Raw genomic sequence first — 18383 nt, forward strand, 5'->3', positions numbered from 1 at the left:
CCGCGCCAGAAGCGCTGAGCCATGTTAAAAACCAACACTGGTGCCATTGAAACTAGGGCCCTGAAAGGGGGTAACCCTAACCCTAGATATCGGTTCGCAGAACGGGGAGGATGGGTGGGTCGGTAAGGAATCTAATACTAACTAATGTCTCTTACAGATATATCGTTACACAAGTAGTAACTTGTGCATCTGAAAGAGACACGTTAGTATTAGATTCCTTACCTTAGAATAGATACCCCAGCAATACCAACCCCGGTGGTGGGTCTGCGAACCAATAATCACACCAGAAAGTCCTGGAGGACAGAACTGCCAAAGAAGCCATCCCTCCGGACTTGGCTGTCCAGGCAGTAGTGTCTTGCAAACGTGTGCAGCGATGCCCACGTAGCTGCCTGACAGATGTCTTGTAAGGGCACTCCCCGGCCCAGGGCAGTTGTAGTCGCCGTGGCTCGGGTGGAATGAGCCCGCAATCCAACAGGGGGCTCCTTTTTAGCCAAGGAGTAACATGCCTGGATACACAAGATGATCCACCGGGAGATGGTCCTCTTGTGCACCGCTTTCCCCTTCTTAGCGCCCACGTAACCAACAAAGAGTTGGTCATCCACCCGGAACTGGCGTGTGCGATCCAAGTAGAATGAGAGCGCACGTTTTGGGTCCAGACGTTGGAGCCGCTCTTCCTCTTTAGAGGGATGATGTGGCGGAAATAAGGTTGGCAAGTTGATAGACTGCCCGATGTGGAAGGCTGTGACAACCTTGGGCAGGAAAGATGGCTTAGTATGCAACACCCCTTTGTCCGGATGGACAGAAAGGAAAGGTGGAGAAGCGTGGCTCAGTGGTAGTGGAGAAGCGTGGCTCAGTGGTTAGAGGCGGCAGACCCGGAAGCTGAGATCAGCCGTGGACCAGGGTTCGATTCCCCACCTCGGCGGGTCTTGGGCTCAAAAATTCCACGGACTCGACAATTCTCGCTCCGGTTCCTACTCGACTCACGGGGTCACACTCTGCGACTCTGGGCAATAGCTTGCTTAATCTCCACTACGGCCCCTCGCGGCGGGATGCCTGGCTTTCACCTTGTGAATACCCTGCCGGGGTATCTCACAGGGGAATACCAGGACGGGTTCCCTAAGCAAGCGCCTTGAGACCCCTGGGTGATTAGTGCGCTATATAAATCGAAACACACACACACACAAGAAAGGGCCTGGAGCTCACTCACTCTCCTGGCAGAGGTGATGGCAACCAGGAAAGCAGTCTTCAGAGTAAGAAGGCGGAGAGGACAGTTATGAAGTGGCTCAAAGGGAGCGCACATCAGAAACGTAAGAACCAGGTTCAAGTCCCACTGAGGCATCACAAACGGATCAGGAGGGAATGTGTGTGTGATGCCCTTTAGAAATCTATTTACAATAGGGGACTTGAACAAAGAAGGTTGATCAGGCAGCCTCAGAAAGGCTGAAAGGGCAGAAAGGTAGCCCTTGATAGTGTCCAGAGCAGAGCCCTGCTGGGCAAGAGAAAGAAGGAAGAGAAGAACCTCAGAGAGAGAGGCAGCAAGAGGATCCACATCCTTTGCTGCGCACCATGCCACAAATCTGTTCCACCTGCAGGCGTATACCGACTTTGTGGAGGGACGCCTGGCTGCCAGAATGACGTTACAGACTTCAGGAGGCAAGTAAAATGGCCTCAACTGTCGCCGCTCAATCTCCAAGCATAGAGGTGGAGACTGGACAGGTTCGGGTGGAGGACCGTCCCCTGCTGCTGCGACAGAAGGTCCTCCTGAAGAGGCAGACGAACCGGGGGATCGACTGACATACTGAATAGCTCTGGATACCAGTACCTTCGTGCCCAGTCCGGAGCCACAAGGAGGACTTGGGCCCGGTCGCGCTTGATCTTCTTCAGCACTCTGGGCAGAAGTGGCATAGGCGGAAAGGCGTACAATAGACCGCAACTCCATTCGCGACGAAAAGCGTCTCCGAGCGAGTGCCGCCTTGGAAATTCCAACGTGCAGAACTGATGACATTGCGCGTTCTCTTTGGTGGCAAATAGATCTAACCAAGGCTCTCCCCATTGTTCAGACGCCATTCGTGATCCATCATGCACCGACGGCTGAGCTCGTCCGCCCTGGCGTTCAGAGATCCCGCCAGGTGTTGAGCCACCAAGGTCACGCCCTGGCGTTCCAGCCATTGCCAGAGGCGCAGAGCCTCCTGGCAAAGGGTCCACGACCCCACCCCGCCCTGTTTGTTGCAGTACCACATGGCGGTGGTGTTGTCTGTGAACACCTGCACTACACTCCCCCGGACAGAGGGGAGGAATGCCTTCAGTGCTAGACGAATCGCCCGTAACTCCAACCGGTTGATGTGGAGCCGGGCCTCCGCCGGAGACCAGAGGCCTCTGATCTTCACCTCACCCATGTGGCCTCCCCATCCCTGGAGGGACGCGTCCGTCACAACTACGTGCTCCGGTTGGGGAAGGGAGAGGGATCTGCCGCTGACCCAATCACGGTCCGTGAGCCACCACTTCAGCTGTCTCGCAGTGCCCTCCGAGATCAGGATGTGATCGGACAGGTTGCCCTGATGCTGGGCCCACTGAAACTTCAGGTCCCACTGCGGAGCCCGCATCCGCCACCTGGCGTGATGCACCAGTGGGATGCAGGAGGCCATCAGCCCCAGAAGCCGCAGCGTCAACCTGACCGAGACCCGGGATAATGGCTGAAAGATGGGAATCAGAGCCTGAATATCCCGGACCCGCTGTTCGGGTGGATAAACCCGAAACCGCGCCGAGTCGAGAACCGCTCCGATGAAGAGGAGCGTCTGAGAGGGGCACAGGTGTGACTTTGGCACATTGATGGAGAACCCAAGCTGGTGCAGGAGATCTGCCGCAGTCTGGAGGTGGCTGACGACTGTCTTGGGCGAGCCCGCCTTCAACAACCAGTCATCGAGGTAGGGGAAGACAAACCCCTAACCTGCGCAGATGAGCTGCGACCACCGCCATCACCTTTGTGAACACCCGTGGGGCGCTGGTAAGGCCGAAGAGGAGCACGGTATACTGAAAGTGCTCGTGGCCAACCGTGAACCGCAGGTAGCGCCAGTGGGCCGGCAGGACGGGGATGTGGAAATAAGCGTCCTGCAAGTCCAACGCCATCCATCCAGTCTCCTGGGTCCAGGGCAGCTAAGACCTGAGCCAGAGTCAGCATTTTGAACTTCTCCTTCCGGAGGAAGCCGTTGACGTTCCGTAGGTCCAAGATAGGGCGTAGGCCCCCTTTGCCCTTCTTGGGTACCAGAAAGTAGTGGGAGTAGCAACCACTCCCTACTTCTGGCCCAGGAACGCGCTCGATGGCCCCCTTGGCCAAGAGGGCCGTAACTTCCTCCTGCAGAAGTCGCAAATGATCCCCGATACACGGTGGTTCTGCGGTGGCATGGCTGGAGGAGTCGCCTCGAAGGGGAGGGAGTAGCCCCTTCGGATGATCTGCAGCACCCACCTGTCCGATGTGACAGTGCGCCAGTGGAGGAGGTGATGGCGAACCCTGCCCCCCACTGGCGTCACATGGGCCGGAAAGCACGGACTAGGAGGGTTTTGAGGCGGATGCTGCGGGGGAAGGTGTGGATTGACCTCGCCGTTGTCCACGACCGCCACCGCGTTGGATATTACCCTGCGGAGCGTGGCTGGCAGCACGTGTGGGTACACCCCTTCCGTGGCCACGAAAGTAATGAAAGGCAGCCGATTGCTGGCGCGGGGCCGAGAGGCCCAAGGACTTGGCCGTAGCCCTGGAGTCCTTAAAGCGATCAAGCGCATGGTCTGCCTTGTCGCCAAAAAGGCGACGGCCATCAAACGGCATGTCCATCAGTGTGTTTTGGACATCAGCCGAAAAGTTGGCGGACCTCAACCAGGCGTGACGTCTAACCGCCACTGTCGTTGTCATCGCTCTACCTAGTGAGTCAGTGGTATCCAGCCCACACCGGATAGAATATCTGGCTGCATCCCGGCCCTCCACAAGGGCTTGGCCGAGTTTGGCCCGTACCTCCAACGTACACTCTGGCAGCACTTCCGCAACTGTATCGCACAGAGAGCGGGTGTAGCGGCCCAAGAGGCATGCGGTGTTGGAAGACCGCAGTCCCAGACTAAGGGAGGAGAAGATCTTTTTGCCGTACTGCTCATACCTCTTGGATTCCCTGTCCGGCGGAGCCGACGGGAATGCATTCTGGGAATTGGAGGCCTTGATGACCAGGCTCTCGGGGGTGGGTGGACAGGAAACATGGGTCACCCGGAGCCGGGCGGTGGCGTCTGGCCACGTTCCTATCTACAGGCGAACCTGTAGCGGGCTTGGACCAAGTGCCCAAAAGAACGTCGGTCAAGGCCTCGTTAAACGGCAGCAGAGGCTCAGCTGAGCATGACTGCGGCTTAAGGACCTCAGTGAGGAGGTTAGTCCTCACTGCCGCGACGGGGAGCTCAAGGCCCAAGGCCTTGGCTGCCCTCATCAACACCACACTTTAGGTTGCCCCCTCCTCCGTAGCCACGGTAGGAGGTGAGACAAAGCCAGTGTCGGGCGAAGTGTCGAGACCACTGGCATCCCCAAGTTGACCTGTCCAGTCCTCCTGGGACTGACATTCACGTGTCAGAGGGTCCTCAGACCGCTCCCAATACTCCTCATCACCCATCTCCTGATACTCAGGGTCAGAAAATGATGGGGCCGGCTCATGTAAAGTAAACTCTCCGAACGGCGTCTGAAGCGGCGCCCAGTGGCGCCGCTTCGGCGCCGGGTCGAGGGAGGCATCGGGGACAGCGCCGCTCGAGGGCGCCGCCGGGGGTGACACCTGGGGGGTTGGTGCCGGGGAGGTCGTCGAGTCCACCGGCGGCGACCCGGATCCGGAACCAGATCCAGTGGGGCCCTGTGGCGCCGGGCCCGAAGGCGCCGGCGGCGTCGGAGCCGAAGCACCCGACAGCGTCGGGACCGAAGCCCCCGACCCGCTAGGCCCCCTAGACGGGTCCGCTAGGCCCGGAGGCGCCGCGGAGCCCGTCGGAGGAGAGAGGGACCTCATGGCCATGAGGAACCGCTCGATCTCCTCCGGCGTCGCGTTAGGTCCAGGGACCGAAGGGTATGAAGCCGGACGCGGCGCCTGCGACTCCGACGGAGCCGCGTGGGCGGTGCCACCCGAACCCCCGGCTGCGTCGCGCGAGCGTCGGGGGGAGTCGGAAGAGCTATGACGTCTCTTCGACTTCTTGTGCTTACCTGACGACTTCTACCCTGAGGAGTGATGTTGACTCCCGGAGCTAGGATGGCTCCGCTCCCGCGACCGGTCCCTCGACCTCCGTCCGGACCGGGACCTCTCTTGGTGCAGGGCCGACTGACTGAGTTCGAGTCGCTTACGGGACCGCTCCCGTCTAGCTTTCGAAGTGAGGGCCCGGCAGTTGGAACAGGCCTTGTCGTCGTGGTCGACGCCGAGACAGTGGAGACACCGACGGTGAGGGTCTGTTACCGACATCAGTCGGTCGCAATCCTCACAGGGCTTGAAACCAGGCATCCCTACCGGCACCGAATCGGAGTCGAAAACTCGAAAAATGAGATCAAAAGATCAAAAAAGATTTAGTCAAAAAGTTACTAAGGTACCACTTTTTCCGGATCTGCGCTGCTGGCGCGGAAAAAAGAAGAACTGACGTCAGCATGCGGAGGCGGCGTCTAAGTACTCCGACGACGTCATCACGGCGCCCACGACGGACGCGGGGCCGCAGACGACGGCTACCGACGCGCAAGGGTACTGCTACGCAAAAATTTACGGATCCAGTCTGACGCCTGGGGATATTCTAAGGTAAGGAATCTAATACTAACGTGTCTCTTTCAGATTCCAGTAGACTTCACAAGCACAGCGCAGGTGAAACTTAAAAATGGGGTACCTCTTAGAAAAAAGCAAAACCTGCGGTGAAAAAAATAAGCCCTTTTGTGGTGCACTCACTTCCTATTTTTCCTAAAAAACGAAACCAACCTATATTTTTCCCAATTCCTAGGTCCCCTCTAGGTTAATCCACACCCCTTGGGTAGAATCGCGATCATCTTGGGGAAAAAAGGGTGAACCTTTGGTGTGGATACCTTAGGTTCAAAAAGTAATGGAGGCCCAAGCACAAAGTGCCCCAAGTAGTCAAAATCGGCTCAGCACTGGGATGAAAAAGCCTCAGTAGTTAAGGGGTAAAGCAAACATATAGGGCAGCGCTTTTTATATAGATCTCGTGTATCGATATAGAGGTCCACAAAGGGGCATCTATCACGGATCTGTGACGCTGCAGATGTGTAGTAGGTATTGAACGCACTAGTGGAGAGGCTGTCTAGCAGTATTTTATGTTCAGTGTTTAAAGGAGATGCTTGACGTATTCATTTGTGGGGGACGCAGAGGGTTTGAAAGTCTCATGCACATGAAAAGAATCTGGCAGCAAAATCAGGAGATGGAGAATGAAGGCTTTAAAAAACACATGCAAAACAAAATACCACTAATAAACGTCAAGAAGCTATCTGAAGGTGGAGTGGCAAATATGGTCATGAGCTTTAACCCTGTGTCAAACCACTACCCTGTGCAAATATGAAATGTTTTAAAAATCCTTACCTTTAAGATGACTTTTCTATTTCTTGTTTCATTTATATCCATAACTGATGCTTGATAGACATGAGCAAAAGCTCCCTCTCCAAGTAATAGATCAACATGAAACATTTGATTACCTTCAATAAAAAAAATACAAAAGGAAATGTCGTTAAAATGGAGAAACAATGTTTCTAGAAATAAAAGGTATGACCACCCCAAGTGGCCAGGCATATAACGTGCAGCAGAATCCAATTACAGGTACAACCTTTACTCAACACCTTCCAAATATTTTGTATCCATGTTTCCAGGCTTGACACTCACTGCCATCACAATCAACGCTGAACTCACACTGCTGACAGGAAGCACACAAGTTAGACCCACTCAGTACAGCTCTTAATGTCATGTTTATCAGAGGTTCAGCTGGTTATAAAAATTCAACCAGCTGTAACCAAAAAAAAGCAGTCTGCACCCCTGTTATTCTTGAAGGACTCCAAAGAGGAGCTGGGTTTTTCACCAAAAAGCAGCACTGCAGTGAAGGGTAAGACCATTACAGTGGCCTGGCCATTTCATAAAAACCTGGTACAACACATCGAATGATTGTCAGCGTAACACAAAGGTCGTGCCCTTCAATCAGGCCACAATATCTGCACAGTCCAAGCGGCACTCAATCTATTTTTAGGCATCCAAGCCACCATCAACAAGTTAAGAAAAGGATTTTGGCATGTGCTTTTGAAGGCTTACAACTGCCAGTTTTGCTAGTTTCCACACAGAGTGGATATAGTGGGTCTGCAGGCACATAGCATTCACCATATTAAAATTGAGACTGCCTGAAGCAAAAACCTTATCACCCTTGTCAGTTTGTTTATCATTCCCTGTCTGGAGAGGATATAGGAAAGTAATTGGGGAAGATGAAGCCTGAACCACCAAGCTCTTAGGTGATGGATGTGAGGACAAATTCGGGCCATCTTAGTTAGCCTATGGCAGCTGGTGATTTGTCTGCAAACTCCTAGCCAAGACAGGTTCCAGGAGAGCTTCAATAAATTGGAACGAGGGCTCTGTAACTGAAGTAGATTCCAAGATTCCCATCAAAATGTTAGACATAGGCACCTCAGATGGCAAAAATCAAATCTGGAGTTCCCACAGCCTTAAGCACCAGTGTCAAATGAGTATATTTCCTCTATCAGGGCCTGAGAGGCATATGGGTTGTCCCTTTCTGGAGAAATGTTTAGATTACTGGCATTTTGTAACTCAAGATAAAGATTAACATCAGAGTAGGACGGAGGAAACAAGTTATCAAAGATGTGCACAGATCTAACAACCTAAATTAATTTGACCCAAAAAACAAAAACAGACCATAAAGCTCAGTTTGGAAGAAAGGATAGATAACAAAACTCAAACACTCCACTAGGAACATCACTTCTAGAGACAGGGTACCTGCCCATTCCAGATACAAAATGAATACATTTGCAGCCTTCCCTAAAAGATGGCAGGTCTGTCTGCCGTTAAAGAAAAAAAACAGTTCAGCTTCTAATCACGAAGAGCATTTGTTTTTCTACTTAGAAATGGTATCCAAGAATTAGAGGAACATGTAGTTGCTTGCATTGCAGAGTTGACGGCCTTGAGACAGAATCTAAAGTTCACTGGTAAGAAACTCTTACAACCAGTGTGCTCTGATTCATGTAGAACATAGCTGCGATGTAGTCCATGAAGATCAACACACTTGTAACTTATGGTGGTTTAATGGAAGTGGATGAGAAGTTGTCCAAGAAACGACAACAACATTGGCTGCCACGTGCTTTGCAATCTTAAAATGGCGGCGGAAAGTTATCTGGTAGCTACAAATCTCTGCTCAGAGGGAGGTAATTCAGGCACTAGTAATATCTAGGCTGGATTATGGCAATGTATTATATCAAGGAGCAGACAAAGTCAACATCAAACGATTGCAAGTAGTCCAGAATGAAGCAGCAAGGATGCTTTTTTGGCTGCTGAAAAATGCCTTTGTGTCAGGTCTTCTTCAGCACCTCTACTGGTTACCCATAGAAACAAGCATTTGCAATACAATAGGTCTCGCATTATTAAAGTTTGAGCTATTGGTGTTGCATTATTTAGCAATGCCAATAGCTCAAACTTTAATAATGCAAGACCTAGTGCATTGCAAATGCTTGTTTTTTTTTTTTTTACAAATAAAGCACAGGCCTTCGCCCCTCCGCAACATTTGGATGCTACTGGGTGTTTCAGGCAGCGGCCGTTGCTCCCGAGAAGCAGCAGTGGGGTGGGTAGGGGGAAAAGAGCTGAGGTTTAAAAAAAAACAAAACTTACCTGCTGGCTAGCCGACTGCCGCTGCCTCTCCTGTGTCCTCTTCCTGACTTCTGTTTAAGCAGGAAGCTCCCGGACTCCCAAGCTTCCCATAGCCAATCACAACCCTGCATCTGAGCACCACGATTCCACTCTCAGTCAGGGATTGGGGGCCTGATTATGTTCTCCAACCTGGGTGGAGAACATGTCAAGTGCGCATGACTGTTTGGCCGGCCCATGAGGGCCGGACAAACAGTCATTGCGCACCTTACAGAGTGCCCACCACTCCTTCCCCCTGCTCTGAAATCAGAGCAGACCTGCTCCACCGCAAGCTGCCAAGCAGAAGAAACAAATAAATTGATAATAATGTCAAGTTATTATCATTTTATTTGTCCTTGTTTGCACTGCTAAAAGCAGTGTGACGACGGTCCTCCACCTTAGTGGAGGAGCCACCACTGGTTTTAGGGTAGGATTAAAGGTGACTACACCTGGGTCGAAGGGGTCACTTTGCTGCTCCAAGTATTTGATGTACTCAGTGCTTTAGGTGGGCTGGTACTGTCTGGTACTGAGTACCAACACTTTTTTAATTTTGAAAGGGAGAGTACCTACACTTCTCAAGATAAATGTAATACTTTTAAATGGAGTACAGACACTCCTCAGAAACTTCTATTTTTCCATTTCAAGCACTGGATGTACTGACACCCACAGTTCATGTCTTCAGTCTGTGTTATACAGCAGTATGGCATTAACAGACCCAATGAAGATTGACAAAGTAAACTTACAAATTCATAATTTTTTTCCTAGTCATAAAAAGGGCAGTTATCTAGATACTCGAAAAGGTTGTTCATGTGGAGGCTACTCTGTGATCAGAAGTGTTTTCAGTACAACGAAAACTAGCAACCCAGGCAGGGGTGTCCACCTTTGTTAGTAAAATAAACGTTACTGGAAGAAAGAAAGAAGTACCAGTGATGGAGCGGTAATTTCTTCTGGTAGTTTCTCAATGCAAAACCCTCATGCTACCTCTAATTTACCGCTCAAAAGGTGTTGGGCCCTTCACACCATGTATTACCTTCAGGAGACTTTAAATAAACCTGAACAGTCAAAAATGCAATTTTATTATTCAAGCCAATAAAGAGAGTTGTTGAGTATTTAAAGGGTTTTATTTTCTAGTCAAAAGTTAAGTTTTTCTCTGACCCTTTATTCATTAGTAAAATATCAATCAGCTTACAGAATTTGGACAACAGGAAAAATAGCATTAATAAAGAACACATTACAGTCTGCATATAAGCATAACATGTAGGGAAGAAAATGTGGCGCAAAATATCAGTCAAAATTCTTAAAGAGTTTCTAAGAAAAACAGTCTTGCAAAGCTAATCAATAATTAAATAGTTTGCAAAAATCTCCCATTAAGAGAAATAAATGCATAAGACAAATACATCTTTTTAGACCTAATTAATTAGTCAAAACATAAACTTAAAGTTTAGCATCTAAATCTAAAGAGTCTTTCTATCTGTTGCTGCTCTGTGCATCTCTGTGTCTAAAGAGCAAAAAGGAGGGAGACAGCCCGCCCTTCACCAGACCTCAAAGGAATGTGGCCTGCAGTGCCAAGATATGACGTGGAAGCAAGAAACCTCCCCCTGACTCTCCGCCGACGCACCTCCCCTTTAGCAATCTTCCGGGACGTTTCGCGTACCTAACCCATAGAAGCCAGCTGAGCTGAGAAAGCCAGCCCCCATCCAGAGAGGACATTATTTTATACTCTAATTATTGGCAGACTACACAAAGATGTAGCATCTTTCAGGAAAACCTGTACGTGATTGGTCAGTCATGATGGCATGAGTTCTCACTACCCTGACTCATTCTAAAATCCTGACTTAACCAGTTTTAACAAAAGAAGCATACATGAATAACTACATTTATAAACATTTGCAACATTTACTAAGAAAAATGTTTCATTCTAATTCTCTTCCTTCCTTCCACAGTGCAGTCAGATGGATACTTTTAACTAACTGGTACATTGGCACAGTCACAAGAATCTACAGTTCAAGATGTCCTTCACTTCTTGTCATGAGGAAAGCTGCCACAGTCTGCGCATGCTCCCTTCTCATTAAATTGCAAGCCATAGCCTTGATGGATTCACAGGCAGCCATGTTTTGTGTAGGCCCCAAAAATAAAACACAAAGATAATATTAATTTCATGTAAATCAGCCCATTATGTTTCCCAACTCCATACTAATACCCCTTATAAATGTTAACCTAGCCAAGTTATTAGTATAAAGCTGCTTTTTCTAATTTGTGTACAACATGCAAAAATGTGCAATGTGCAAAATAGCATCTTCATGCTTTAGTGTAAATTTTAAAAGCACACACAATTAATATAGTGCACACAGCAACATGCATTAGTGTTTTAGATAGCTTTTCATGCAAAAAGCATTTAGTCCCCTGTGTAGTGTTTGGTGCATTTGTTAATTCACACACATTATAAAAAGAGGTGTTATTAACTGAAAGTATTTCTCAAAATATGCAACAAGTCAAAGTCTCTTAAGACAGAAATAGTGAATTTAGATTACAAGGGATGAGCTGGGAAGAGAGAAGCACATTCTATTAATCTTCAAAGCTAAAAAGGCCACTTTTCTCTACATTGCAAAAAACACATGTTAATTCAGCAAAAACATTTCAGACTGAATAGGCCTCACTTCCATGTTTTTCATGTGCCATGGTTTTAACCTGCACCAAAATGTGCGTGGCAATTTAAATGCAGCCTGTCTGAAGCACAAAAATAAAACAATGCCTGACTGCAGATGAAATCTGCTCCATCACCAGCTCTATGCACAAATGCTGCCCTGAGTTAACACTTCAGATGAAGGAATAAGGCCTTACCTGGCAGCCCCGTTTTTCAATCTCCACTATGCACTTATCCATTAGTAGAGGAACCATCAAGCCGACATTTTCCATCTCAACAACTTTGACAGTCCACCCCAAACATGACCGGCTCCCGATTCACCGCTGCTATTCAACAATTTCTCCCTCTGGTCCATGAGGGTGATTTTCAGATGGATAAGTCCCCTGGGCTCCAGTCTGACAGCCAATTGGTGCATCCTTGTCACTCGGAAAAGGGAGGGTAGGACGACTGTCCCGTGACAACAGACGCAATTTTTATGAGGTGCAGGATCCAAGCTAAATACCACCGAACTTCAGATGCTGAGCATTTTCGATTTAGGATTTATCTAGACTGTAAAGCATTTATGAATCGATTCGTGTCGGTCACAGTGAGATAGAAACTGCAGGGTAAGTGTTCATAAAATGGATTATGTACCTCCTTTCTAAAGACGGGCTGGTGGACAGATACCAGAATATTATGTGTCACATTAAGGTAGCATCAATAGTATGTGTCCAGGCATATGCAAATAAGAACGAGTTTGAGCTATTGACATTGCAAATAACAATGCCTTTTATTTTTGTTTTTAAAACATACATAAAAGCTATTGTCATTTATAATGCCAATAGCTTAAACTTGCGTAACTGCGAAACCTACTGCATTGCAAATGCTTGTTATTTCTGTCCGAGACCCTCACAATTCTATAAAAATCCAAAGAAATTAAAACTTGGGTTTCAGGCGCCACTGCAAGTATAAACAGTGGGAGCCAGCATGGTACATGAGTTACTGTCTCAGAATCAGGTGCTAGTACATTTACAGATGGAAAGACGACAGTTTGAAGAAAGTTAGAAACGATTGGAAAGTGGAAACTCGCACAGCAGCTAAAAAACTCCAGAAGCACCAACTGACATCAGGCCTACACCAGCAGCTTGTTGAACACATTCTCTGCAGTCCAATTGTATGACACATCTCCAGCACTGAGAACATCTGGCGGTATCCAGAAATTCAAAGTAACTGCACATATTTTAGGCTACTTCAGAATTAACGTGCCATGGTGATGTTACAGCACTCACAACCACAATATACAACATGGCTCTAAAAACCCTTGGTGTAATGATACTTGTGCCTTTTCTCCCAAAAAGTGTTCCACAATAAACCGTGTACCTGTGTGACAGGAAATGGGATCAACGACGCGTTATAGAGAAGGAAGACCATCCCGAGAAGAAAGGGGCCCGATGACGCCTTATTTACACACCTTCCTCTTTACCAAACACATTGAGCTGCCAGCAAAACGGCCACTTCCCCAAATAAAGTCGAGTGCAAAGAACGATAATAATCAGTGGTACGTGCGCACCACAGAGGAGTGGGAGGAGGGAGCGCGGCAGCGGGGCGAATGTGCGCTGCTGCGCGCGCTAGCCACTGTCGGGAATTGGCGTTTCAAAGGCGGAACATTGTCCCGCCTTTGCCCAATCGCTTGCTGTTTTTTTCTCTCAAAAAAAGCAAGTATAAGCCACTAACAGCCGGAGAAAGCAAAACCACACTCATGAGCGTGTGGTTAGCTTTCTGAAGCCCCTTCAAGAGGTCTTGCACTGCGCGAGCAATGCTGCGCAGTGCAACGCTAGGCGCGAGACGTAAAAAGGACTCGGTTTGAGACCCTCTGTTATGTGCACAAGGCCAGAGCAGGGAAAGGTCAAAGCTATATACAAGAACTGGTGAAAGCTTACCAACCGTCCCAGACTCTACCGCCAGTAAATGCTCTTAGTGATTTGTTACATTAATTAAACGCTCGTGTATGGGATGCTGGTCATTTGCGTTCCAGGGTCCAAAACTATGGAGTCCTGGAGTCATTGAGACAGTCACACATTAACGATTTGGGTATGAAAGACTTTCTCGAGCAATACTCTTTCGCACCAGTAGGTGGGGTTTGCTGGCTCCATGTGACGTCGTCTGCACTGGAAATGACGTCTGCGTCACCTATAAAGGCTCCATCTCAGCGCGCTGACATCAGTTACTTGCCACAACTTTCCACGCCAGAAGCTTGGAGCCATGAAGTGCACTGATATTGGTGTGATTATAACAACTAGGCCCCTGAAAGGCATCAGCGTTAACCCTAAAATTCTGTCAGCAGACAGGGGAGGATGGGTGGGTCGGTAAGGAATCTGCAGCTAGATCATGTCTCTACCAGATAAGGAGTTACCAAGGGTAAGTAACTTGACCATCTGACAGACATATAGCTGCAGAATTCTTACCTTTGAATAGATACACAAGAAATACCAAACCCCTGAGGAGAGTTTGTGAACAAGTTCAGACCAGGAAGTCCTGCAGGACAGTACAGTAGGCAAGGCCATCCCTTCAGACTTGACTGCCGAGGCAGTACTGTTTGGTAAACGTGCAGGGATGCCCACGTTGCTGCCTGACAAATGTAGAGGACTTGAAATACACCTTGCTAATTCTTGTTAACTGCTCTGGTTCTGATGGAAGGCTTCAGGAGGCTGCATTTTGGCCGGAGCATAACACATTTTGATTCAGGACAACCCATCGCGAGATACTCTGGTTCTGCATGGCACAACCTTTCTTAGAACCACCATAAGGAAAAGTTGGTCGTCCACCCAGAACTCTTTAGTGCGGTCAAAGTAGAACGACAATGCTCTTTTTGGGTCCAGACGGAGTCGCTCCTCCTCTTTAGAAGTGTGCGGAGTAGTGTTAGAAAGTGGGCAAAGAGACCGATTGACCCACGTGGAATGGTATTACCATTTGCGGTACGAAAGAGGCCCTACTGCGAAGCACCAACTTATTAGGTAAGATTGTCTGTTAAGGAGGCTTAGATGACACACCCTGCAATTCCCTCACCCTCCTGGCAGAAGTTATTGCCACTAAAAAGATTGCTTTAATGATAAGCAGCCAGAGGGGGCACTTGTGTAGAGGTTCGAACTGAGCACACATCAGGAGGTGAGACCCAAATAAAGGTCCCACTGAGGCATGATGAAAGGGGTAGGTGGGAACATATGTACAAGCCCCTTAAGACATCTATGTACAATAGGGAATTTAAATAAAGGGGGATGGTCTGGCAGCCTCAGGAAGGCAGACAAGGCTAAAAAGTACCAGAGAACAGCCCTGCTGGGCAAAGGTCAATATAAACAATAAGAATTGAGAGAGGGGAGCATAAAGAGGATCAATAGATCTGTCTGTACAATATTTTACAAATTTGTGTCACCGGCAGGCGCACAAGGTCTTGGTAGAGGGACACTTGGCTACCAAAATAACATTACAGAATTCAGGAGGGAGGTTTAATGCTATCAACTGCCGCCGCCCAATCTCAATGCAAGAAGGCGTAGAGTTGACCGGTTCGGGTGGAGAACCCTCCCCTCCTGCTGCGACAGAAGATCATCCCGAAGAGGCAGCCTGATCGGAGGATCAAGTCATCTACAGAAGCTCGGGATACCAGACTCTCCATGCCCAGTCCGGAGCCACAAGAATGACTTGGGCCCGGTTGCTCCTGATCTTCTTAAGCACTCTGGGCAGGAGTAGTATGGGCGGAAAGGCGTATAGAAGGCCTGAGCTTCACTCGAGCCTAAGTGTGCCTCCGAGGAATAGTCGCCTTGGAAACTCCAGCGTGCAAAACCGCTGACATTGCGCATTTTCTGCGGAGGTGTACAGATCTAACTAAGGTTCTCCCCACTTCTGAAAGAGACATTGCGCCATATCGGGATGGAAATACAATTTGTGATCACTAGGCATCACTGGCTGAGCTCATCCACCTTGGCGTTAAGCAAACCTGGCAGGTGTTGGACCACCAGAGATATGCCTTGCTGTTCCAGCTATGTCCAGAGAGGCAGGGCCTCTTGACAAAGGGACCACGACCCCACTCCGTCTTTTGCAGTATCACATAGCGGTGGTGTTGTCTGAACACCTGAACCAGCTTTCCCTTGATGCCACGTGAATCGCTCGGAACGTCAGCAAGTTGATGTGGAGTAGGGATTCCGTCAGAAACAAGAGTCCTCTGATCTCCACCTCTCCCAGATGGCCGCCCATCCTATGAGTGACATCAGTCACTACTGTGTGAATCAGTTGGGGAAGGGAGAGAGGTCTGGACCATGTCGGGGACATTTCCTCGATGCTTCACCTTGTGGGATTTCAGGTCCCACTGCAGAGCAAGCATATGCCAGGGAGCCGCTGCCACAAGCAGGAAATAAGAGGCCATGAGGCCCAGCAGCCTCAGTTTGTGTCACCGAAATCCTGGATAGAGGCTGAAACATCAGTATAATAGCCAAGGTATCCTGGGCTCGCTGTTTGGGAGGATAGACCCAAAACTGCACTGTGCCCAGAACAGATCCAATGAAAGGGAGCATCTGGTGTGACTTTGGCACATTGATAGTGAACCCCAGCGAATGCAGGTCTGTCATTCTGTCATTGTCTGAAGGTGGGAGATTACTGTCTAAAGCGAGCCTGCCTTCAACAGCGAGTCATCGAGATAGGGAAAGATGGCACCCCTGATCTCTACAAATGAGCTGCAACCACCGCTATCACATTGGTGAACATCGAATGGGCGCTGGTAAGGCCAAAGGGCACCCGCAGTTAATTCAAAGAGGATGACAGCGGAAGAGCAGATGAAAACAGCTAGCAGCAGGAAGGGGCCCCGAAGCTGAGAGTTCAACTGATAGCCGCTATTACAGGTGAGCTTTGGAGAGGAGATGGGCGAGTCCCATATTAATGAAGCTGCACCGACATCTGATCCGACCTCCTCCATCACGGCTCACAATTCAGTGCTGTACTTAATGTGCTGTGGCTCACATCTTCCTCCAGTCTCTCTACAAGCCCCCCTTTGGCCCATTCCTGGCTGCTCCTGGACGTGCGGGACCCAATGCATTTTCCACCGTCAGCTATGACTAGCTCAACTGCTGCTGCGCCTACAGCCGCATCTCAGCACACCTGTACTGCATGACAGGGGCGCTGTGCAAGGCCAGGCCCCGGAACCTGGAAACAGGCAAGGGAGCAGACAACCTTGGTCTAGACACCGATTGGGTCCAACTGACTCCGATGCCAGGGAGACCAGCGATGACCGCACAGCAGTTACAGCAGCTCCACCGCCTGTAGAGCAACATAGCTCAGTAAATTGCAACCTTGAGAAGATGTGGATAAAACATATTGGCTGTTTTGTGTCAGGAGCAACAGACTGGGTCTTCATCTAAGAACATCCTATTTGTGTACAATTTATAATCAATCAGGGAATTGTAAGCACACTACTCACCTGTGAGGGTCTCAATGGGCCTGGGGAGGGATCAGCAGTTCTGATAATTTGAAGAGCCAAGTCTTGAGAGCCTTCCTGCAGGTGTTCAGTGAGGGGGCACGTCTGATGTTGATTGGGAGCTCGTTCCAGGTCTTGGCCGCAATGTGGGAGAAGGCTCTTCCCCCTGTTCTGGCTCTGCGGATGCACAGGGTTTCTGCGACAGTGAGGTTGGTGGAGCTGAGGTTTCTTTTGGGTACGTGGAAGGCGATTCTTTTGTTGAGGTATGGGGTCCTGTGTTGTGGAAACACTTGTAGGCATGGGTGAGTAGCTTGTAAGTGACTTGTCTCGACGGGGAGCCAGTGGAAGTTCGGTAGGTGGTGACTGATGTGTTCGTGTTGGGGGTTGCTCAGGACGTGTCTGGCTGCGGTGTTCTGTATCGTCTGGGGTTTGCAGAGTACAGGCTTGTTGAGGCCGGCGTAGAGGGTGTTTCCGTAGTCCAGTCTGCTGGTTATGAGTGCGAGATGGCTGCAGAGGGCGGTAGGCCACCAGGTGTTGTTCCATACTGATGGGTGGTTCCAAGTCTGATTGAACAAATTGCTGATTTTGCATTGCACCCAGTGGCAGCAGTGCGCATAACCGATGTGCACCCACAATATAAACCTTTGTGGTATTGAGTATTGGATTTAATACTGTAGTTAGGTTTATGGGCGTGTGCATCCCTGTACCATTGTTGCTGTCATTGTTTTTATGCAGTCATCAAAGCCTTCATTGTTTTTCAACATGTACGGCGTCCACTGCCTTTTTGGCTAAGTTTGCCCTAAAGGAATACTGTATACATACTCATAAGATGCGTGCCCTCCATCAGATGTGCAACACAACAAATGATTATAGAAGAGTCTGCATAAATTTGAGTGTAGCCCGGATAGTCAGGAAATGTCCATAAATAAAAACTACCATGCAAAGGATCTTAGAAATAATAGGCCAGTCAACTAAAACTGTGAGGAACTCATTTGTCCATTTAATGGGGAAGAAAAGGAAAACTTATATGAGCAGACATTTATATAAACATGCAACTGGGCCCCACATCTGTACTTCTAGCATGTAAAAATGTTCTGGTGAGCTAGTCTACACTTTATCATACGGGTAGTAGCCCTCACTGACACAGAGGCCCAGGGGTCTTAAGTAGCCACTGCGCCCCATTATGGTGTAGTGGTGACCTTTTCATTGCTTTCCTGGTGCCAGGGCACACTTGCTATCACAGTCTGTTGCTTACACGAGTTTAACAGTCTAAAATCTAGGCTGCACTTTTGCTTTTTTCTTTTTGCTTTTGTCTGTACAGTGGTTCACTGATTCACCTTCCTAGAGTCTGATGTTTCTTGAACAATCTCCTCGGGAAGGGGTAAATCAGATACAAAGCACTAATCTACGGTCT

At 49.0% G+C, this 18383-nt stretch overlaps 1 protein-coding gene across 1 annotated transcript in view; it reads right to left on the minus strand.

Annotated features, from left to right (window-relative positions):
• Window positions 1-18383, minus strand: part of BUB1 (BUB1 mitotic checkpoint serine/threonine kinase) — an 851273-nt gene that overhangs the window by 97770 nt on the left and 735120 nt on the right. Inside the window, exon 27 of the mRNA XM_078648762.1 lies at window positions 6576-6688. Within this exon, the coding sequence (XP_078504888.1) occupies window positions 6576-6688 (113 nt within the window). The remainder of the gene's footprint in view (window positions 1-6575; window positions 6689-18383) is intronic.

Source organism: Lissotriton helveticus, chromosome 6, assembly GCF_964261635.1.
Source record: "Lissotriton helveticus chromosome 6, aLisHel1.1, whole genome shotgun sequence".
NCBI lineage: Eukaryota > Metazoa > Chordata > Amphibia > Caudata > Salamandridae > Lissotriton > Lissotriton helveticus.